Source organism: Hypomesus transpacificus, chromosome 6 (genome assembly GCF_021917145.1).
Source record: "Hypomesus transpacificus isolate Combined female chromosome 6, fHypTra1, whole genome shotgun sequence".
NCBI classification, from domain to species: Eukaryota; Metazoa; Chordata; class Actinopteri; order Osmeriformes; family Osmeridae; genus Hypomesus; species Hypomesus transpacificus.
This window is the reverse complement of record NC_061065.1, coordinates 6,499,456-6,519,376: the sequence shown is the minus strand read 5'-3', so window position 1 is coordinate 6,519,376 and position 19,921 is coordinate 6,499,456. Positions and strand designations below refer to the sequence as shown.

At 45.3% G+C, this 19,921-nt stretch overlaps 1 protein-coding gene and 1 long non-coding RNA gene across 2 annotated transcripts in view; one reads left to right on the top strand and one right to left on the bottom strand.

Annotated features, from left to right (window-relative positions):
• The window catches only part of LOC124468886 (heparan sulfate glucosamine 3-O-sulfotransferase 5), a 37,957-nt gene that overhangs the window by 1,819 nt on the left and 16,217 nt on the right, over positions 1-19,921 (bottom strand). The window contains exon 2 of the mRNA XM_047021910.1: positions 50-191. Coding sequence (XP_046877866.1) covers positions 50-156 — 107 coding nt within the window. The 5' untranslated portion in view covers positions 157-191. The remainder of the gene's footprint in view (positions 1-49; positions 192-19,921) is intronic.
• On the top strand, positions 1,128-1,797 carry LOC124468887. Its single transcript, XR_006956243.1, has 3 exons — positions 1,128-1,183; positions 1,369-1,473; positions 1,639-1,797. It is a non-coding gene; the product is annotated as an uncharacterized LOC124468887 (long non-coding RNA).

Here is a 19,921-nt window from a genome sequence, read left to right as displayed (position 1 = left end):
AGAACTAATTGACCGTAAGGTCATACCGAGTATGACCGTGAAAACCAACCTATCCAAGCTCCCAACCCGGGCCACCAGATACAGGAGACTCCCGATAGCAAGGCTTCCCAGCACGAAGAGCTTCTGTCTTAGCAACGCCTGCTGTTTGAATAGCATGGCCCTCCATCAATCTTCAGGACTGCTTCTTCAGCCTGTGGAGAGCAGAGCACATAAACCACTAATCACTGCGAGCAGAGAGACGGCCTAATGTTTATTAACACACACTCAATCAAGTCTTACAAGTGATTAGGCCACACTCACAGGAGCCTGCAAAGTGCTGCAATGCCATTAGAGCACACGCCCACCATCTTTACGCCCCTACTAACTTCTTTCGCTATTTATGCCGTCTCTTGGATCTCGGATCAGCTATAACTAGTAGCCTCTCCTGGGAATGTTTGGGTGTATCATAGTCTGGCACAGCAAATTACATAATGCATTCATTAGCCTGTGAAGAGACGTGTTGTTTTTGTCCAATGTGAATGTCTCCCAATTGTATTATAGAAACTTCAGGGAATTGTGATTAATTTAGTACCAAAACTTGTTAAAACAGGATACAAATTAAATGTTCATCTCGGCCCACACGTCACAGAATATGCCTAACCAAAGACACAATGCAGCTGTTGGAACAGGGATGACCGCAGCAAGCCGCAGCACATGGACAGTAAAACAGTAAAAAGATCAAAGGAACAGGGAAATGTGACCTCCTTCTTCACCAACTTCAGCCCTTGTTTCTAACTTAGAAAACATAATTCTACCACACAAAAAGGTTTTCTAAAGAAGTAAATTTTACATAATAAAACGATGTGTCTGTCCTTGGCAACACATCAGAGACAGACTGAGTAATCTTATTGTTTTGAGATTACTGAAATACGCGGCCTAAGAAGATTAACTTGTAGTGCCAGCTGAGGAAAAAAAACCTTAAACCTATATCAGACATGGATGACTCTTCTGACCTTCAATAAAATTAAAAACAAGGAAACATGTTCATCTTATCAACCTAGTGGGGGCAGTGTTTCATTATCTAACACAAGGATCAAGTTTTTTGCAGACACCATCTGAAGAAGAATGAAGTCTCTCATTGTTCCCTACCTGTGCAGAATGAGAGATTGATTCCTGATCTGAAAACCAGCATTGTCCAAACAAGGTAATTGGTGAGCTTTGGTATTATGGTCTGTGTGTGGATCCTAGCAGTGAACAATAATCTCTTTCAACATTTAGTAGTATTACAACTGTAAAATCTGTAGCACTGTAGTATAGAAGTTTAGTTACAGTTACCCCTACAATAGAGGGCTAATGTGTAGCTTAGTTCTGTAACAATTCCCCCTACAGCAGATGGCTGATATGATTCCTGGTTTTATGGAAGCGCCTAATATACAACATCTAACAGGGATGTGAAAAGAGCTCTTAACTACAACCATAACTGGAGTAAATTGAGTAAGTAACATTGACTGGCAGTGGTCTCTTCATAACAGAATGCCAGCATCAGTGAGCAACTTCAATTGTATCAGTCTAACAATACAAGAGAATAAAGCAATTTAGCCAGAGGCCAGCACCATGTTTGTGGATTCCCATTTAGAAATGAAATGTTTTTCATTACAGTTGGTGGTATCTCCAAGAGACCATGTGGAGCCATTGTTGATCTCACAGAAGAAGCTTTCACTCTTAGTGGTAGTCTTTGGTTTATGCAGGGTGTCATTAAGCAGTGCTACAGTACATCCGGCCACACAGATGAAGATTTAGACTGCTTACCTCATGAACTATGGCTGAACCAAGGTTTGCCCTTCTTGCCCCTTACTATCCCCTTTCTCTTCTCAAAGAGGACATACAGTACATACCCAAGGAAAACTTGAGATACATGAAAATCTACAGACAAATCTTCTGCTTCTCATGATTCATTTGTTGAGGAAACATTTCATGTAGACAGGTTTCAGACCTAACAACAAGCTGTCCCTGTTGAACTGTCATAACCCCACAAAAACAAAGTTAAAAAGTAATTAGTTTCACAAGGCAATCGAAGAAGAATCTCACACGATGTGACCTGAATAAACAGAGAAGAGACGCAGAGATTTTCTCTTTGACTCGGAGACAAAGGCATGCTTTGATTGAACAACCACAGGAACGCTACCAGTGACACAGAGAAACAAAGAAAAACATATTTAAAAAAAGAATTCAAGCAGACATATCCTTGGAGAAGGAATTACAATTGTCTACAGATGAATTGAACAGCCCCATAAAATAAAAACCATGAGAAGAATTTAATTTATTTGTGACATTTCACTTGAGTCGAAAAGTTTTTGACAAGATAAAAAAACATTATTTTAAGTTACTTTTTAGTTTGTTTCGCGAGTCTCGCTCTACCTCTAAGTCAATTTGCAGTTTAACATACAACAGATGGCATTTGCATTAATGTAGACGAGTTTTTGTCAAACTAATCTGGCAGTCTTGTGGGGAACAGCACATCAAAGAATGGATATCCATAATAAGGCACCTTGATATTTCACATTGCAGCTGGTGAGATTTTTCGTCTCTCGCCGTCATTTTCTATTTCCTCTCATCTCTGCTCATGACCTTAACTGTCTTGGAGCACTCTGACTTCCTGAATGTTTATCAAATGCAAAACAGTTCTGACTGATGTGTTCAAACGGATCCACTTCACCACCAACGCTCACGCCAAGAACAGAAATGCTAGCAGGCATGTTTCAAAGCATGTGATGAACGATTGTATTTCCATGCTTGACGACGCCAATTAGGGACGTATAAATATTTCTGATGAGTGCGTGTTTGTACTGATACTGTGTAGTACTTGCTTAGTTATTAAGGTTCCAGCTGAGTTGAGCTAATTATGTGCACTCTCCTGTTCTAATTCTCGGAACGTCACGCTGTGGGTGCAATAAAAATAGATCACTGCAGTTGGTCTCGATGGAGTTCCGTGGCTGTGAGCTCGCGCTAAAACACCTGAGTAGGCCGATGTTACGTAAGACAGGGAGCCATCCTTAAAACCCCCCATCCCCATTGACTCCCCCAAACCCCCACAACAGAATCGCAGAACTGCTCCTTGCGCGTGACGCCGGGGTCTCTGAACAGGGCCCCATGGACACATATGGGGGCAGCTGCAGAACCAGCTGGTTGGCTTCACGTGAAAGTATTTGGATCAAGACACGTACATTTCCCCCTGATCAAAGATATCATGTGAAATTAATTATTTTCTCCGCATCATCTCGTTCATTGAGACATTATTCTGTCACTTTTGTATCTATATTGCTTCACAATACCATTTAAATGACAGACAAACATATCTCTTTATGAAAAAAAATATAAGGATGTGGCAGTGGTCCAGGTGGGAGAATTGATACCGGTCTTTACTTCTGTGAGTGACATTTTTCTCCCAAATTACTCATTGTTCAGACCCATAAAGTACAACATCTAATGCCATATCCAGAGGCACTCTCCTGCAATGTTATAACTGAGTATTGAAGTCCACATTAACTTATTTTTGGAGGAGTACATATAACTGAATTACCTCACACCATTTTCATAAGAATCCTGAGGAGGCAGCCATGCTAACAATGTCATAAATGTCCCAGCCTACTTAACACAGGAACTGTATTCCCCACACTACATTGCTGACTTCAACTGCAACTGTTGAAATTTGAAACGGCAACTGTACAAATCATAGCAACTACTCACTGCTTAAAAAGATCATGTTAATTGATTCAGGGCAAATAACTCATATCCTTTGTTTCCAGACACTTTATTCTCTTCCACATCTGTGTTAAAGAACGATCTGTGATGTTCTGTCGAGAAATTAGTCTTTTTTATTTTCACTACTGTCAGTTGAAGACACCGTGGAGGGAAGAGGCACAAAGAACAGAATGTTGATGAATAATTCAACACTGTGGTTTATTATTGTTATAGTGTGTGTGTGTGTGTGCACAGGGGAAGGGATTCCGCTTCTTTCTGTTCAGTCTCCATCCTAGTCCCCCTTTTAGTCTGGCTCCTCCCAGCCTTACGTCCATTTTGTGATATTACACCTGCATTATTTATCACCCTCTACTGCAGCACCTCAGTCCTGGACTCTGCTCTGGCTCCACTGACTGGCTGCCACTGGCCACCACTGAAACCACCAACACACACACACACAAGCACACACACTCACACCCACAAACACACACACACACATGCATATCTCCTATATGGAGAATAGTCACAAACAGGGGCACTGGCACCATCAAATGGCATCAAACAACTGAATTGACCAGTTCAACTACAGACTGGGACTACACACAAAAGTTCCGGGCCCACCTAGAACCAGCCATCTTGTTTTGTTTAATATTGTGCTAACCCTCTGACGTGTGCCCCTGTCTCTACTGCATCATTAAGGAGGCTGACAGCAAACCAGATGAAGTATGAAGGTCTGTTTTACATTAGTAGCTAAGTGCACTAATGGGACTTGAGGTGTGTAGGTGGGAGGGGGGGGGGGTCGAGGGGGGCGGGAGTCGTGTGATTACAAGGGGGCGAAGGGGTGTGTTGGAGGGTGCTTCTGGTTGCATCTGTACCTCCAGGACCTGGGCTTCATCAGGCAGGAACACCTGCTGAGAGAGAGGGCTCTGGAGCAGATGTGCTCCCTCAACAGCTGTGCTTCCCTCCCCCTCCTCCCCCTCTCCCCCTCCTGAGAGGTGAATCCACTGTCCCAATAACCAACCAACCAGCCCCCAACCCTCCAACCCTCTTTCTCCCGCCCTGGAGCCTGGTGAGAGGCACGGCTGGGCCCGGCAGACTGGCGCTGGTGGAGCCAGGCACAGCTCAAAGCAGAGCCCCCTTGGCAGTCTGCAGCCTGCCCTGGCACCAGAAGAGGAGTGTGTGGACAATCACAACATCCCCAGGGCCGACCCTCTGCTGCCTCGACTCATCAGATTCCCTTCCATTAATGTGACATGCAGTCCCCCTGCCCTGGGCCCTGGGCCAACCCCAGCACACACACAGCTAGGAGACTCACCGACTGGGCACTGTTTCCTGTCAAGGGAAAACATCTTCTTTTCGTTGTGTTTCCGGGGAGGGAGTTTGGTTCAGTGGAACACGGTCGTACCGGCAGCATCGCACGGATGCTGTCTTCCAGACAGGCTGGGGTTGTTTTTTAAAAAGCATTTTTATGTCGGCGGGGATTTGTAAAGGATATGCCTGTAAACTGAGTGTGAGTGTGTGTTTAACACTAAGTTAAGCCATGATACAGGTAGCAAACAACCTCTATGGGATCTTAATATTTGTTGCAGCCAGAAAACCCCTTGCATCCCTGGCAGATCAGCAACAAGACTCTTCCCATCACAGAGTAGCAGAGAAAACTAAAAAAATGTCTTCCAAGGATGATGGAATACATCTTATTACGTAAGCTAACTATGTCAGATGATATCAAGAAGATGCTCATCCTTTATGCATGCACACACCTAATAACCACATCATCTGTCCTTAGTCAAATACAGGCTTTTCAGCCCAGAGTGGATGTTGTAGCAGAGTTGTACGCAGGGGCGCCGTAAAGGGGGGAAAGGTATTGGCGATTTTAAGGGCCCCTGAGTGAAAGGGGTCCCAAAACATTAAAACCTAGTAGAAATGATAAACCCAAAATTCCTGGTTGTAGGACCTGACTTCTAAAGCCCCCAGGGAGGAGACAGGGGGGAGACAGGGAGGAGACAGGGGGGAGACAGGGAGGAGACAGGGGGGAGACAGGGAGGAGACAGGGGGAAGACAGGGGAAGACAGGGTGGAGACGGAGACAGGGGGGAGACAGGGAGGAGACGGGGGAGACAGCTGAGAGACAAGCGGGAGACAGGAAGGAGACAGGGAGGAGACAGGGGGAAGACAGGGGGAGACAGGGAGGAGACAGGGGGGAGACGGAGACAGGGGGGAGACAGGGAGGAGACGGGGGAGACAGCTGAGAGACAAGCGGGAGACAGGAAGGAGACAGGAAGGAGACAGGGGGAAGACAGGGGGAGACAGGGAGGAGACAGGGAGGAGCACAAGAGACACAATGCTTCATTTTTATGGCTTCACTGAGAACTTAATGCCTCGCACCAGGGACACCAGTTTGAAACGTAACTAACAGTTTGATTTTTAAACAGACTATGGTTTTACGTTCATTATTGTAGAACTGAATGAATTTACCGTCAGAAAAAACACTATGTTCTGTAGTGTTCCACATTACACATTCTTCAGGGTGTCACACTAGCCGGTGTAAGTTTGAGCTGAAAAGTGTGCAAGTCATCAGACTGCGAGTCAGGAGAAAAACAAAGTTGAGCCAGTTAGCTCAGCAGTTTCTCCAAACGTTCCTCTGTGTCCTCGCTGACCTCGACAGGGGAAACAAACAGCATCTCTTTCTCATCTCCGTCTCCTCCTCTCTTCTGTACAGTAATGAGAATCATCCAGACCGGGTCTTAATCTTTAACCTTGAGAGGAGGGTTGGGAGGGGGAGGGCAGACTAGTGACAGCCCTAGAGAGGGGGGGGGGAGGGGGAGGGCAGACTAGAGACAGCCCTAGAGAGGGGGGTGGGAGGGGGAGGGCAGACTAGAGACAGCCCTAGAGAGGGGGGGGGGAGGGGGAGGGCAGACTAGAGACAGCCCTAGAGAGGGGGGGGGGGGGAGGGGAGGGCAGACTAGAGACAGCCCTAGAGAGGGGGGGGGGAGGGGGAGGGCAGACTAGAGACAGCCCTAGAGAGGGGGGGGGAGGGGAGGGCAGACTAGAGACAGCCCTAGAGAGGGGGGGTGGGAGGTGGGCTGCCTATGAGAGAAGGGAGGAGGGGGGGTTTGGGTACTAGACACAGTCCTTTATGAGGGGGGGGGGGGGAGGGGGTACTAGAGGGACATACTAATCACACCTCTAGAAAGAGAAATGGAGGTGTGGCATCATTAGGTCCAGAGCCATGGAGCTAATTAACCTAATGAGGATGTAGATGCATAGATGATTTGTCTATTTCCCTGCACCCCCTCTCCTACACGCAACCGTCTCCTTCCTTGCTTAAAGAATTCACCTCGCAGGGGTTTAAAATTTCATCTGCTCGTTTCTGCTGAGACCTATCGCCGCTGCCCGTGGTTTCATTGCTCTATCAGATAAGTCTGCAAACAGAACATAACATCTCAGCAGGAAACCACAATCAACTCTCTTGACCCTTTCTCATTTTTTGTCAGACTCCTCTTATCTTCACTGTTCCTGTTGTCTGCCAGGCAGATGCACAATCACATAAACATTAGTTTTTGATGCTTTTTTCTAAGACGGAAAACAATGATATGCGATGAAGTATGGATCGATAGGTTCAATCTCATGTTTCAATCCCACGAGCAGCCTGTTCTTACAGGGAATCTAAATGGTAATTCATGGTGCATCACAGTTGCCGTAACATGGATAGTTGTAAATGGGAACATCTCTGGACCTGTTTCTCCGGAGGACTCTAGGTTTCTAATGGACTCATTACTAGCCCTGCAATGTTCTTTTTGTCATCTGCTCCTTGTTAAGAATGGACCAGCGCTCCAGCGTGACACTCCATTTGGTCCTTGGTGGTGAGAAAAAAGGACAAAAGTTGAAAAGGAGAAGTTCACCCAGTCGATGTCTGATACACGACCACAGCTTGAAAGGTTTGTCTGAAAACCTCAGCCTCATTCAAATCCCTTTGATCTCAGTTTTACTTATTAGAACGACTAATTATTAAATACGAGTTTTTGCTATTTTGGTGGCAAGACCTGTGTCTGGACTGTCGGTAGGGTAACAGTAATGTGAACATGATATATCGCTGCCAGGACCACTGAGCCTCCCCCTCTCTCTGTCACACAGACACGGTTAGATCACCTCAGTGTCTCCTGCCAATCAGTGGACTGATGGACCAGAACGGTTCCACTGTGGAGGCTGGCACTTGGGCTCGCCTGATTGGTGGAACTGTCACACAATATTAGCCCCCTACTGGGTGTAAGACCCCCCCTCTTCTTACTGGAGGGGGGGGGAGGAGTGTGGACTGGCTGTCATCTTCTAATGGCAGTGATATACTTCTGCCCCCAGGCAGGTTGATTCTCACGTCTCCTAACACTTGGAAATACTCGACAGAGCATTGTTCTGGAAGGAGCCGTTTCATCATGTGACCAGACAATCCTTGTTCCTGGGACCGTTGAATGCAAGTTGACGTCATGTAGGGATTAAGGCTTTCATTTCTTAATAAACTTGTTTTCAACTTTTTTTATTTATTATTTCAATGTCGGCAAAGCCATTCAGTCTCATACACGAAACGATCCTCTGTATTTTGACTGTGATTTCAAGGTCAATAGTGTCAATACTAGGCGGTGGGATCCGCCCCAAACAATAAAGCAGTTAAATCAAATCGAGCCCCAAGAGTACTAATGCCTTAAATACTGATTCACTATTAATATTGTAGACAAAATGTATCTAGCCATGCCTGTCTGTTCTTAGAGTACCTCTCAACTTATAATGAAATATTGATGCGTCCATGTTTGTTGCTGCTATCAAAGGATAAAGACTTCACACAGCTTAGTCCAACATGCAGATTTGAAACATACTGCAATATTTCTGTAACATCAATTGATGGACATCTATATATAATAATAATAAAATAATAATCAAAATAATAATCCAAGTCATACATAAAACATTCCTTATCATCAAAGTGAAGTTCCTGTGGTCTTGGCAAATTGGGCACTTCTTATGCAAACCTTTTTGATAAACTATGCTACCTGCATATAAAACAGTAAAGCAAGACATGATTCACAGCCTCTGTCATTAACCTCCTGTCTTCTAGCTCTAAGTCAGGAAAGACAAGACACTGTTGGCTATAAAAAGCTCTTATAAAGACCATCTATCTACACCACAGTGAGGTTTCCTAACAGATCCTGATGTAGCTTATGCTGTGTATAGTCGATCCATCTGATGCAGTGCTGAGAAGTGAATTCATCTAATGCACACAGGGATTCTTCTTCTCTCCTCAGGCAGAGAGCACTTTGGACAGTTGGGAAAATCCAGCACAGACAGATGGTCCGTGTGAAATTATGTGTTTTGCAGTTGCAAACATCCCAAATAGGCTATGACACCATGTATTGGTTCAAAAAGGCATATTCCTCACCACATGCCGACGAGATGATTTTGTTTTTTTGTCACGTGTAACTCCCCCCACAGTAGCCACAGCCGCAGCCATCAGCACTTTATCATGTTTCAAGAACGTTTGCAAGTGCATGTGTTAAAACGAAGGACATGGAGAACTTGTGGAAATTCACTATGAACCCAAGGAACGGGCAGAACTCTGTTCTGAAGCCGTGTTTTAGAGTGTGGGGGGGGGGGGGGGGGGGGGGATTGGCACAATCACAGAAGAGCCGGAGCCTTGCCCATTATTGATGAGTTGCGTCCATCTCTAACACGTTTGGCGTTTCTCGAATGTAAGGGAGCGAGGCTGTACAACAGACAGGCTGGACGCTTCACTTATTACAATTAATAATTTATCCGGCTGTATTAGCTAGGCAAAATCCACAATTTCACGTAGGAGAATCTGCAGAGCCAGTTAGAGCATGAGCAGATGGAATCGAAAAGCCTTGTTACATGGACTGAAGACTGCGGCTGGTACACGGGTCATGAATAATGCATCAGGTGCAACACCGCTGAATGATAACGTTCCTCAGTTCTCCCACTGTGTACGTGCCTGGTGAACCCTGCCCTGGTGAACCCTGCCCTGGTGAACCCTGCCCTGGTGAACCCTGCCCTGGTGAACCCTGCCCTGGTGAACCCTGCCCTGGTGAACCCTGCCCTGGTGAACCCTGCCCTGGTGAACCCTGCCCTGGTGAACCCTGCCCTGGCTAGACGCATCTAATCATTGCATCAGCTGGGTTTTAAACTGGAGAATATCGTTAGAACTTGATATGAAACTAGTCTAGGTTAGTTTCAAGTTTCACGTTTTTGTTCAGCTGCACAAAACAACAGAAGGTCAGACTGGGCACTGAAATTCTTGGGACAAGACAACACAGCCAACCTGGCATAAAATAACATGTAAGTACTAAGAATATAGATTACATATCTGATAAGCTAAAAATAGAATATAAAAAATAAAATTATAATAAACCTCCTAAATATACAAAGGTAGCAAGGTAGCAAGAGATGAATCTCTCCTGAGCTTGCCAGTCACAACACAAAGCATTGTGCTACACATGCTCTGGGACACTGACATTGGCCGGGTTTCCCAGATTCGTTAAGAAGCTCTTAACGCTAAAAGCTCTAAACGCTTAGGAGCGTTCTAAGAACATTCTAGAACGTTCTACAGCGTTCTTAGAACGCTCCTAAGAAGGGAAAGCTCTGTGTGCTCACACCACTTCTGCCAGCCAACACTGTGAAGGCTCTGCTTTCATTTCCACATCAGCCATCATCACTGACATCTGATGCAACTGATAGCTTCAAGTCATAAATATAACTTCATTACATCCAGTCAGAAAGGCTGGTTGGGAGAGACTCATGTTCAAAGTAGATTTATATTGAGAATCTATTAGGTACCAGCACATGCTTGGAAAAATATATAATAATAATAATAATACCTACAGGGTCATTTCCTCAACATCTCACTTTTGTACACGCACCTATCAATACCCCTCAAGGTGAAAATAACCTTTCCACACAATGTCATTGTGCCAAAGTGTTGAAGGCCGTACCTTGTTTGAATGCCAGTGGTTTATGTGTCTATTCTGCCCCTGCATCGGCCTCCCCCGTGGCAGTAGTTTATCAAGTTTACAGGGAAGGTGATTGCGGTTATAGCCGCGTGTCAGTTGGCCCCTCGCTGGGTGTGTTGTAGCGATGACCTCGCAGCACCACCCTCATGACTTACGCATTGCTCCTGTCTTTTAATATCAACTTCAATTATGACTCGATGCTGGACGGTAGCCTGGCAGGGACACACAACAATACGAAGCCACGTTGCCTTAAGCTATAAACCCGAATATTGCTTTTAGTATTAGATTCATGACTATTATCCTCCAATGTATGCTGTATTAGGAGAAATATGGATGCAGTTGAAATAGGTTTAGTGTGCCACAGGATCGTAGCCGATGGCTTTTCATAAGTAATGATGCTTTGTGTCAATAACTCATTTTGAATTTCGAAAGCCGTGTATTTGTACTGATATGGAGCTCGAGTTTGGCCAGTGGTCACAGAGACCCTACAGACCTGCCAATTCAAGGCAGGATTGGCTCCATTAGTTTGTTTGTAGAAACTGATGGATAATTTTCAACACTCCCTGAGGTGTCAAGCAAGCGAGGAGCAGATATTCACTTCAAATCCACTTTGTCAGCCGTTCACGTTGAGCGAAACACTGAACATTTCAAACCACCGTGGAACAGTGTGGAGGGACGTTGAAGAAAGTACAGTACAACTGGAAGTCAGTTTAGCAGAATATATTTTAGCTAGCATTGATGCCAGCACACCAACACTAGTAAAACCACTGAGCCTATAATAATTTAAAACAACAAGACCAGTATGTACCCTGATAGCAAAAGAACGACTATACAGCAGTGTTGAGGTCAGACAGCACCAGCAGAGTAATTCTCTACCTCCCCAACCTTTAACCAGCTGGCCGTTATACATGGTGAAATACATTTAATTACTGGAGTCCTGTGTTGTGGCTGTTCTCATTGCAATGCACTGGGAGAAGGTATTGATTTCAGCTTGTCTTCTGCCTCATTAGAGCTTGGCGAAGCTCTGCCCTGCAAGCTAAAAGGGAACCACGTCGATCCATAAATAAGCTGGCCGAACCATATCTTCCATTGTGCTGGGATGAAATATCGCAAGGCCTGAAGGTGAAAGCGTTGCAGCCCGACAGGCCCATCGACAGCTACCCTGGAACATTCAGGAGGCCGCGGAGGACAACACATTGAGAGATCAGCTCATTTGCATCAAATCAGAGGTAATTGCGTTATTACGATCATTATAGTCCGGCTCGTTGCTAGTCACTTCCACAAGGGGAGAGGTGTCCGAGAGGTCAGCGAAAGTCACGGACATTAACAGGTGTAGAAAGGTGAGGATGGCTATAAGAGCAGCAGCAGGTTTTTATCACCTGCTGGGAACCAACGGCAGGCTTGTTCTCACTTCTGATCAATCCTGGCTCTCAGGTTCGACAGCGTCGTTCAGTACAGTGCTCCTCGTTCCACTGGCACTTTCTCTCTCAACGAATATAGCAATATATATGCATACACATATATTGATATATATACACCCATACAGATTACTTGTCAGTACAATTAGTTTTCCTACCACAGCCTAGTCTAGCACAGCAGCTTGTATAATAATCCCGAGAATGGAAGATGAGAAAGTCTTTACACTTTACTGTAAAACAAATCAGTTTAACTTTTCTGAAATTGTGCTGCCTGTTTTTAGGGTCTTTTCATAATTTTGTCTCATCTGTCAGGTTCCTTAGCAACGCTTAGTGACTTTTTTTTAGATCCCTTTCCAGCTTCTCATTGTGCTGAGCATTCTGGGTAAACTGGTATATATTCCTTCAATTTCAAAGGGAAAGGAGGAAAATGGAGGCAACCTTCCTCTCACACATACCTCTAAGCACGGGGAGGGTTATAAAGAGAGAATCATTTCACTGCTCCGTCTAAGAATTTAAATTCCAGCCCCTTCAGTTGGGGGCTAAATCCTGGATGACGGGTGATAATTCAAACATGCTTGAACAGCTGGAATGGGATTTCAGAGCCGAGCCAAAAATTTATTTGTGTGCGTGTGTGCAATGTGCCTGTTTCTATATACGGTATAGGTGTGAGTGTGTGTGTGTGTGTGTGTGTGAGTGTGAGTGTGTGTGTGTGTGTGTGTGAGTGTGTGTGTGTGAGTGTGTGTGTGTGAGTGTGAGTGTGTGTGTGTGTGTGTGTGTGAGTGTGAGTGTGTGTGTGTGTGTGTGTGAGTGTGTGTGTGTGAGTGTGTGTGTGTGAGTGTGAGTGTGTGTGTGTGTGTGTGTGTGAGTGTGTGAGTGTGTGTGTGTGTGTGTGTGTGTGTGTGTGTGAGAAAGAGATCTTGCGTTCCTTCCACGGCTTCCAGACACTCTTACGAAATGAACTTCATGCATATGCAGGTGAGTCACATCCAGAACTGGGTCTGTAAGCGTTTGGTTGCCACAGTGCACAGTGGAGAATGTTCTCCAGCTGTCTGCTGCTCTGCAGGGCTGCAGGGCTGCAGGGCTGCAGGGCTGTAGGGCTGCAGGACCCAGGCTCTGGATTAGACTCCTGTGGGATGGGAGATGTTGCTTTCCTCCCCCTCTCATCAAAGTGTCTCTCTCTTTCTCCAAGTAGAAAAAGTTATCCTTTCTTCAAGCTTTCAAGTGGCAACAGAAGCCTGCTTGAACCTGAAATGAAACCTTTGAATTTACATTGAGCTAGGGGTGGATTATGTTATTGTGGTGAAGCCTTGGTAAAGTACAAATACTGTCTTTCTTACTGTGCTTAACATTTTTCGAAAATATTTTATCACCTTAGTTTTATAGTTTAAAAAAGATTTGCCAAAAAGAGTTGTGAAAAAAAGGTTTGCATCCTTGATGAGTACTTGATGAAGACTCTTTTGTGCTATTCTCCAGGCTTCTCTGTTCTCCTCTCCCCTCTCCTCTCTATGCACAACAGTCCACACATAGTTTTTGTGAACTGCCATGCTACCGTACTAGTCAATAAAGAGCTAACAGTCCATCTTGATATCATCCACAGTCTGATTTATGATATTGATACATATTTGTTGTTGTTTACACATGCCCACGTGTCTTAATTAGGTGATATTTTAGTGCAGGACTGTCACTGTGACTTCATCCTAAAATAACCCTATAAAGCAGAGAGAGAGCGACACTGAGGCAGGGATATGAGAGCTGGGATTAATCATGTGGTACAGGAAGTGTGTAAACAAGGACGTTTCTCAGTCTAAACTAAGAATGGGGTGGGAGAGAGAGAGAGACACATAGAGACAGGGAGAGAGAGAGAGAGAAAGAGAGAGAGAACATAGGCAGATTGATGAATGACTGTGGGGGAGATTTAGTGTTCTGCCACCCCACACCCCAGACTGCTCCCCCACTCTGTGTGTGCCAAGCCTGCAGGTTTGGCCAGCTATCTCACCCTCTCAGTTGAACTGTTGACAAGTGAATGAGGCAAAGTCACAACCAAGGACAACAAGAGGAAGTAAAAACATTCACCTACAGTTAGATCCTACTGGTTGTGCTCTCTACCCCTGCCTGAGGCCCTCACGACTGCTAACCTCACCACAGCAACCTGCCTGAGGCCCTCACGACTGCTAACCTCACCACAGCAACCTGCCTGAAGCCCTCACGACTGCTAACCTCACCACAGCAACCTGCCTGAGGCCCCCACGACTGCTAACCTCACCACAGCACCCTGCATGAGGCCCTCACGACTGCTAACCTCACCACAGCAACCTGCCTGAAGCCCTCACGACTGCTAACCTCACCACAGCAACCTGCCTAAAGCCCTCACGACTGCTAACCTCACCACAGCAACCTGCTCTATAGTTCACTAGTGTCAAAACACAATGTCATTTTATTTTCCGTCAAACCTAATTAATGTCAGATCATTCTGAATTTCAATAATGAAGAGACTGTCGGCTTAATTAAACACAGACAGCAACTTAGCTGAGGATGCCTTTTTAATTTGGTAAACAGTAAAATAATACATCATTGTAATGTGAGGGAATTAAATCACTAACCCATCTGTTTATCTCTCTCTCAGGTAAAGTCTCATTCACCTCCACTGTGCATGATAGATGCACAAGCAGTCATCACAAAGGCAGGGAGCTTTGTTAAAACTCCCCAGAAGACAAATATTAAACAACCCATCAGTGTAACATAACAGGAAGTTTGGGAGACATTACTCATGTTTATCACAGTACCAGTAAGACTCCTATAACATCATCATCATCAATCCAGCTACCCTGACTGAAACATTTCAAACCCACACAGCTGTCTGGATACACTGGAAAAACTTTTCGTTTTTTTAAAATGATGTGTGACGTGCAACTTACCATTAAGTAAACAAACCATGAATTCTATACCTGGAGTACGCAACCTACACATTGCTGGTTGCTTCTCCATTTCCTGAGTAGCAAGATGGAGGCAGGACACGAGTCAGCTCTCTGCCACCCTGCCGGGCGTAAGGACACGACTGCCTTTGGAACAACGCGGCTCTGAGACGAATGCACACGTGAGATCACGCCCTTCCTTCTTTCATGCAAAGGTCCTTTCTCTTCATATTACGTATTGATTATCTGATTTAAGCCCCAGTGTAATTTATTCCATGTAGACCGATGCAATGAGACTCCATCTTTGAGAATATTATGACATCAATTTTGAAGGGGAGCTTCAGAACAATCAATAGGAATCATATTCTGGTTCTCTCCGTTTCCTCTGGCAGAGCAGAAGGCCAGAGGGCTGGGCTGAGCTGGGGCTGGGAGGCAGTGTGTGTTGTGATTACAGCAGTCCTATCTGACCCTAAGGGTCAGGGTGTTCATGGGGTCAAATTCCCTGGAGGGAAGGCCGAGATGCACAGAATTTCAATCTCTCAGAATAGTGAGCATGGGCACGATTCCAGCATTAAAAGGGGCAGAGTAAAGTATGAGGTCATGTACTGGACTGTATGTATGGAGGTTCTGAAAATAGGCCCTGATTATAGGTTATTTGTTAACACTGGGATTGTGGGAACTGGATTCTCCCATGTGACACACACGCACACGCACACGCACACGCACACACACGCGCACACACACACACACACACACACACACACACACACACACACACACAAACTGCCTATAACTCAGTTTACACTGTTAAAGACAGGAATGTGTTTGCCAAGTGACGCAGAACAAATATTCATTTAACTTATGCAAATATGCACATGAGTAGATTCATTTTAATAATTGAAAAAGAGACAGCCCTGCCTGCAACAGATTGCCGTGCTTGTGAACTCGCTGCATCTAACACTTCTCTTGATTATGAACCCGGCCCTCGTGTTTTGAGAAGCCCAATAGAACCTGACAAACACGGAGCAGACACAGACAGTATTGTAACTAGATCACCATTTTTTTTTTTATTCTGAAGGAAGATAACCATCCACCCGCATGCTATTCTGTGGTGAAGTGTTGATTTCTGCTGCCTTAGATGTTCTCCTCCGCTCCCTCTCTCTCTCTCCCCCTCTCTGCTGCACTATCTCCCTGTACAATACCATTATATGTAATTGAATGTGGAGCACAGAAGCATCTGCAGAGGCAGGGTTTGCCCTGGGGCGGTAAACACGTCAATCCCCAAGCACACCTCTCTTCCCTCTTTAATGTGAGAGACCAATGGGGTTCCTGGGATCGTTTCCCCATCGCCAGGTTGTCGTCTCCAGGAGAACAGGGTTATCTGCCGGGGTAGTGGTGAGGTGATGCAGGAGCAGCCCAGATAAGACTCTCTGAAGTGCAGGGTGTGCGGATGTGTGTGTCTGTGTTGTGTATGTGTGTGTTGTGTGTGTTTGTATGTGTGTGTATGTGTGTGTGGGTGTATGTAAGGGAAGTATGTGCATGCGCCGCCTGTGAAGATGTGTGTGTGTTTGCTTGTGCATGCGTAAATGCGTGCGTACGTACATGCGTGTCTGTGGCTGGTTGTGTGTTTGAGGGCATGGGTGCATTTTTGTGAGAGTGTGTGCATGAGTGTGTTTGTGCATGAGTGAGTCCCCTCCTCTATCACCAGGCCATGAGGACGGTGATGCTGGTCTTCAAAGCACCGTGGATGTCTGAGGAATTAATCTCAAGCTTAACAAAGATTTCTTTCCCGCTCATGCCTGGGAAAACAAAATGCTTACTAATGTAGAAACGCCATTCAGAGTCGTTACTATCAGCAGCATTTCCAAGATTCATTGGACAGATTCCCCCATCTTCAGCTGCTCTGATACCCAGAAGGAAGCCGTGTTTTATGGGGTCCAATATTAGATCTGCTGATCTGGTGCCTCCCAATATGAAGCAATGTTCCCAGAGGTGCCGATGAGACAGCCTCCAATACATTCACAAGTATCTGTCTTATCTGTCTCTCTGCTAACAGCACCACGCAGCCTTCTTAGCACACCAACCAGCCTATGTACACTCCCTGTTGGTGTCCAAGTTGTGTTTGTTAATTTGTCTGAATCCCTTTTGTGCAGCCAGCAGTCAAACAATTAATAATGACAAACAGCTTTGGCGTCCACTAAATCCTTATCCCTTCTTTGCAGCTGTGAGGGATGCCTACTGGTTTTAATACAGGCCTGTTTTTATCAGGGCCCAAATGCTAATCCGCTAATTTATAACATGACCTGGCAGTGGGCCTGGACAGAGACGAGGAAAGGTTGGGTGAAAAACTGCAGTGTCACCACGTGAGTCCACTTTTAGCCCTCCTGCATCAAGTTGCTGTATTTATGTGCTGATACAGCCCCAGGTAACAGATGTCCTTGAACGTCGGACTCTAATTATTAATGGGTGAGAAGTTGCCGAGTTTATCCGAGCTAGAGCTGCTTAGCTACACACGCAGAGCCCGTGTCAGACCAGAGACCTCTGCACAGCTACACAAGTCGTAAATCATCAGTTCCAAGCTCTCTAACAAGACCATACATGTACTACCCTAACACAAGATTGGACCGCTCATCCTACATGCTCTGCTGAAGGCTACTTCTATAGCTAAAGATTTCAGGCGGGTGAATCTCAACGTGTCTGTCCATTAGTGTGCTGAGACACAGACTGAAATTAGATTTGAATATTCAGACTATTACTTCAATGAGTTGGCGATGTGTCTGACAAACAGGCGTTCACACAGACACTAATGATGCCTTCAGCCAATAGATCATAATGTGCCTCGGATACTGCTAGAATAAATTGCAATAACCTTTCAAAAACTAGCAGCTTTTAAAAATATTAATTTCTACTCCACATAATTGGATAGGACACCTAGGTGGCCAGGCAATATTTTTGATGGGATTGCCCTGTCAGGAGTGTAGATTGTCTTTCGAGGCAGAGTGATCGTTTAGTGCAAAATGACAGTGAATCTTGGAAATGGGTCTCCTTAGAACATTATTTGTCATAAATTACTGGGCTGGACTCTGTTCAAGGTCACTTATAAAACTGACAGCCTTCAAGCAGACCCCAGAGCATGATCAGACAGAGACCACCACATCAGCTGGTACTCCTAGAGCCACCACACACACACACACACACACACACACACACACACACACACACACACACACACACACACTAACACACACACACACACACTAACACACACACACACACTAACACACACACACAGTATGTACACGCGCACACAAAAGCACACATGCATGCATGAGAAAGTCGACCAGCAGTGACTGAGGTCTTTACACTGGCAGTAAAACGTTGCTGTCCAGACTGGTAGGAGACGTATAACGACAGGCAATTACCTGCTGTGCGTCATAAAGTGTTAAGTGGCCTGAACTTCCACTTGTCCCGTGAGTCTTCTGAAAAGAACCCAGCCTGATGAGCATAAGAATAGGAACGCAAGAATTAAAACATGAATCACGTGTCTTTATAAGTCCAACTAAGCTCCACTATGATAAGTAAACACCTGTTGCACAACAGGGTCTAAATGGCCCCATTACAACAATAATCAAGTCCAACCAACCCAAGAGATCGTTTTCTAGAAACAGCAAAAATAGCAGGTAAAGGAAATGTGTCACAGCCACAAACATAAGTCTTGCAGTGTCCTGTTGTGTGTTGGGACCATCAGATGTGGGTGACGTTTGTATACTTCAGAACAGGATCAGGGACGTGCCATGTCACAAGCTTACTTCCTCTGATGTTAAAGCCCCTGACGGTCATTTACACAGGCTGTGGAGTCAATCAAGTGACAGCTGTCCTGTCACCATGCCTGTCACCATGCCATGGAGGAAAGAGCCAGTCGTCAGGTCCTGACTGAGCCTCTCCCTCTCCCTCTCCCTCTCCCTCTCCCTCTCCCTCTCCCTCTCCCTCTCCCTCTCCCTCTCTCTCTCTCTCTCTCTCTCTCTCTCTCGTTGGCTGGCAACAGCACATCTGTGAGTGATGCACACACAGTCACACACATTGCAGTCTGTCTCAGAGAGATAGGCCGACTGTGAAACTCCATAATCGTTCCATTCCAATCCTTCATTTTCCCAGACATCTTTTGTTGCGTCCATCGTGGTGGAGTGATTTATGCTTCTTAAGTAATGGAATTTGACACTTGACACATCAATGTGGCCAATCAGAGCTCATGCAGATGCCATGTTTGTTATTGATGTTCAAGCGGTATTCTAGTGATACTAATATTGTTTTGATAATAAGATGGTTCAAGTCTCTCCGAAGCAGACAGAGCTTATCCAGTTGGCTTTCCACGAGGAAAGACAGGAGTAATAAAGGAAGAGACAGAGTAACAGGAAGAGACAGAGTAACAGGAAGAGACAGAGTAACAGGAAGAGACAGAGTAACAGGAAGAGACAGAGTAAGAGGACAATCACTGGCTGGTTGGAATCAATACCTGCGTGAGATGGGACTGATAAAACCGTCATGTCAAATCCTCCGTGTGTAGATGTTAATGACAGTTGATCTGGGAGAACCCTCTCACAGTTTCTGAACAAGTTATCAGTGTCAGTCAGAACAACACTTCCAGACACTTGGAGCAAATGTGGCACACAATTACAACTCTGAATCTTAAATTAAGGTTTCCGATTAACAGGCAGTAGAGTGGAGGTTTGGGTCACTAATGAACAGGAGGAAGTTCTCTGAACATGTAGGAGGCGAACGACAGTCAGCTCGTCGTTAACAAGTCCTCAGGCCTCTCCCTGCCTTTGTGTTCTCTTTTCCAACTGTCAAAATCGATCTTG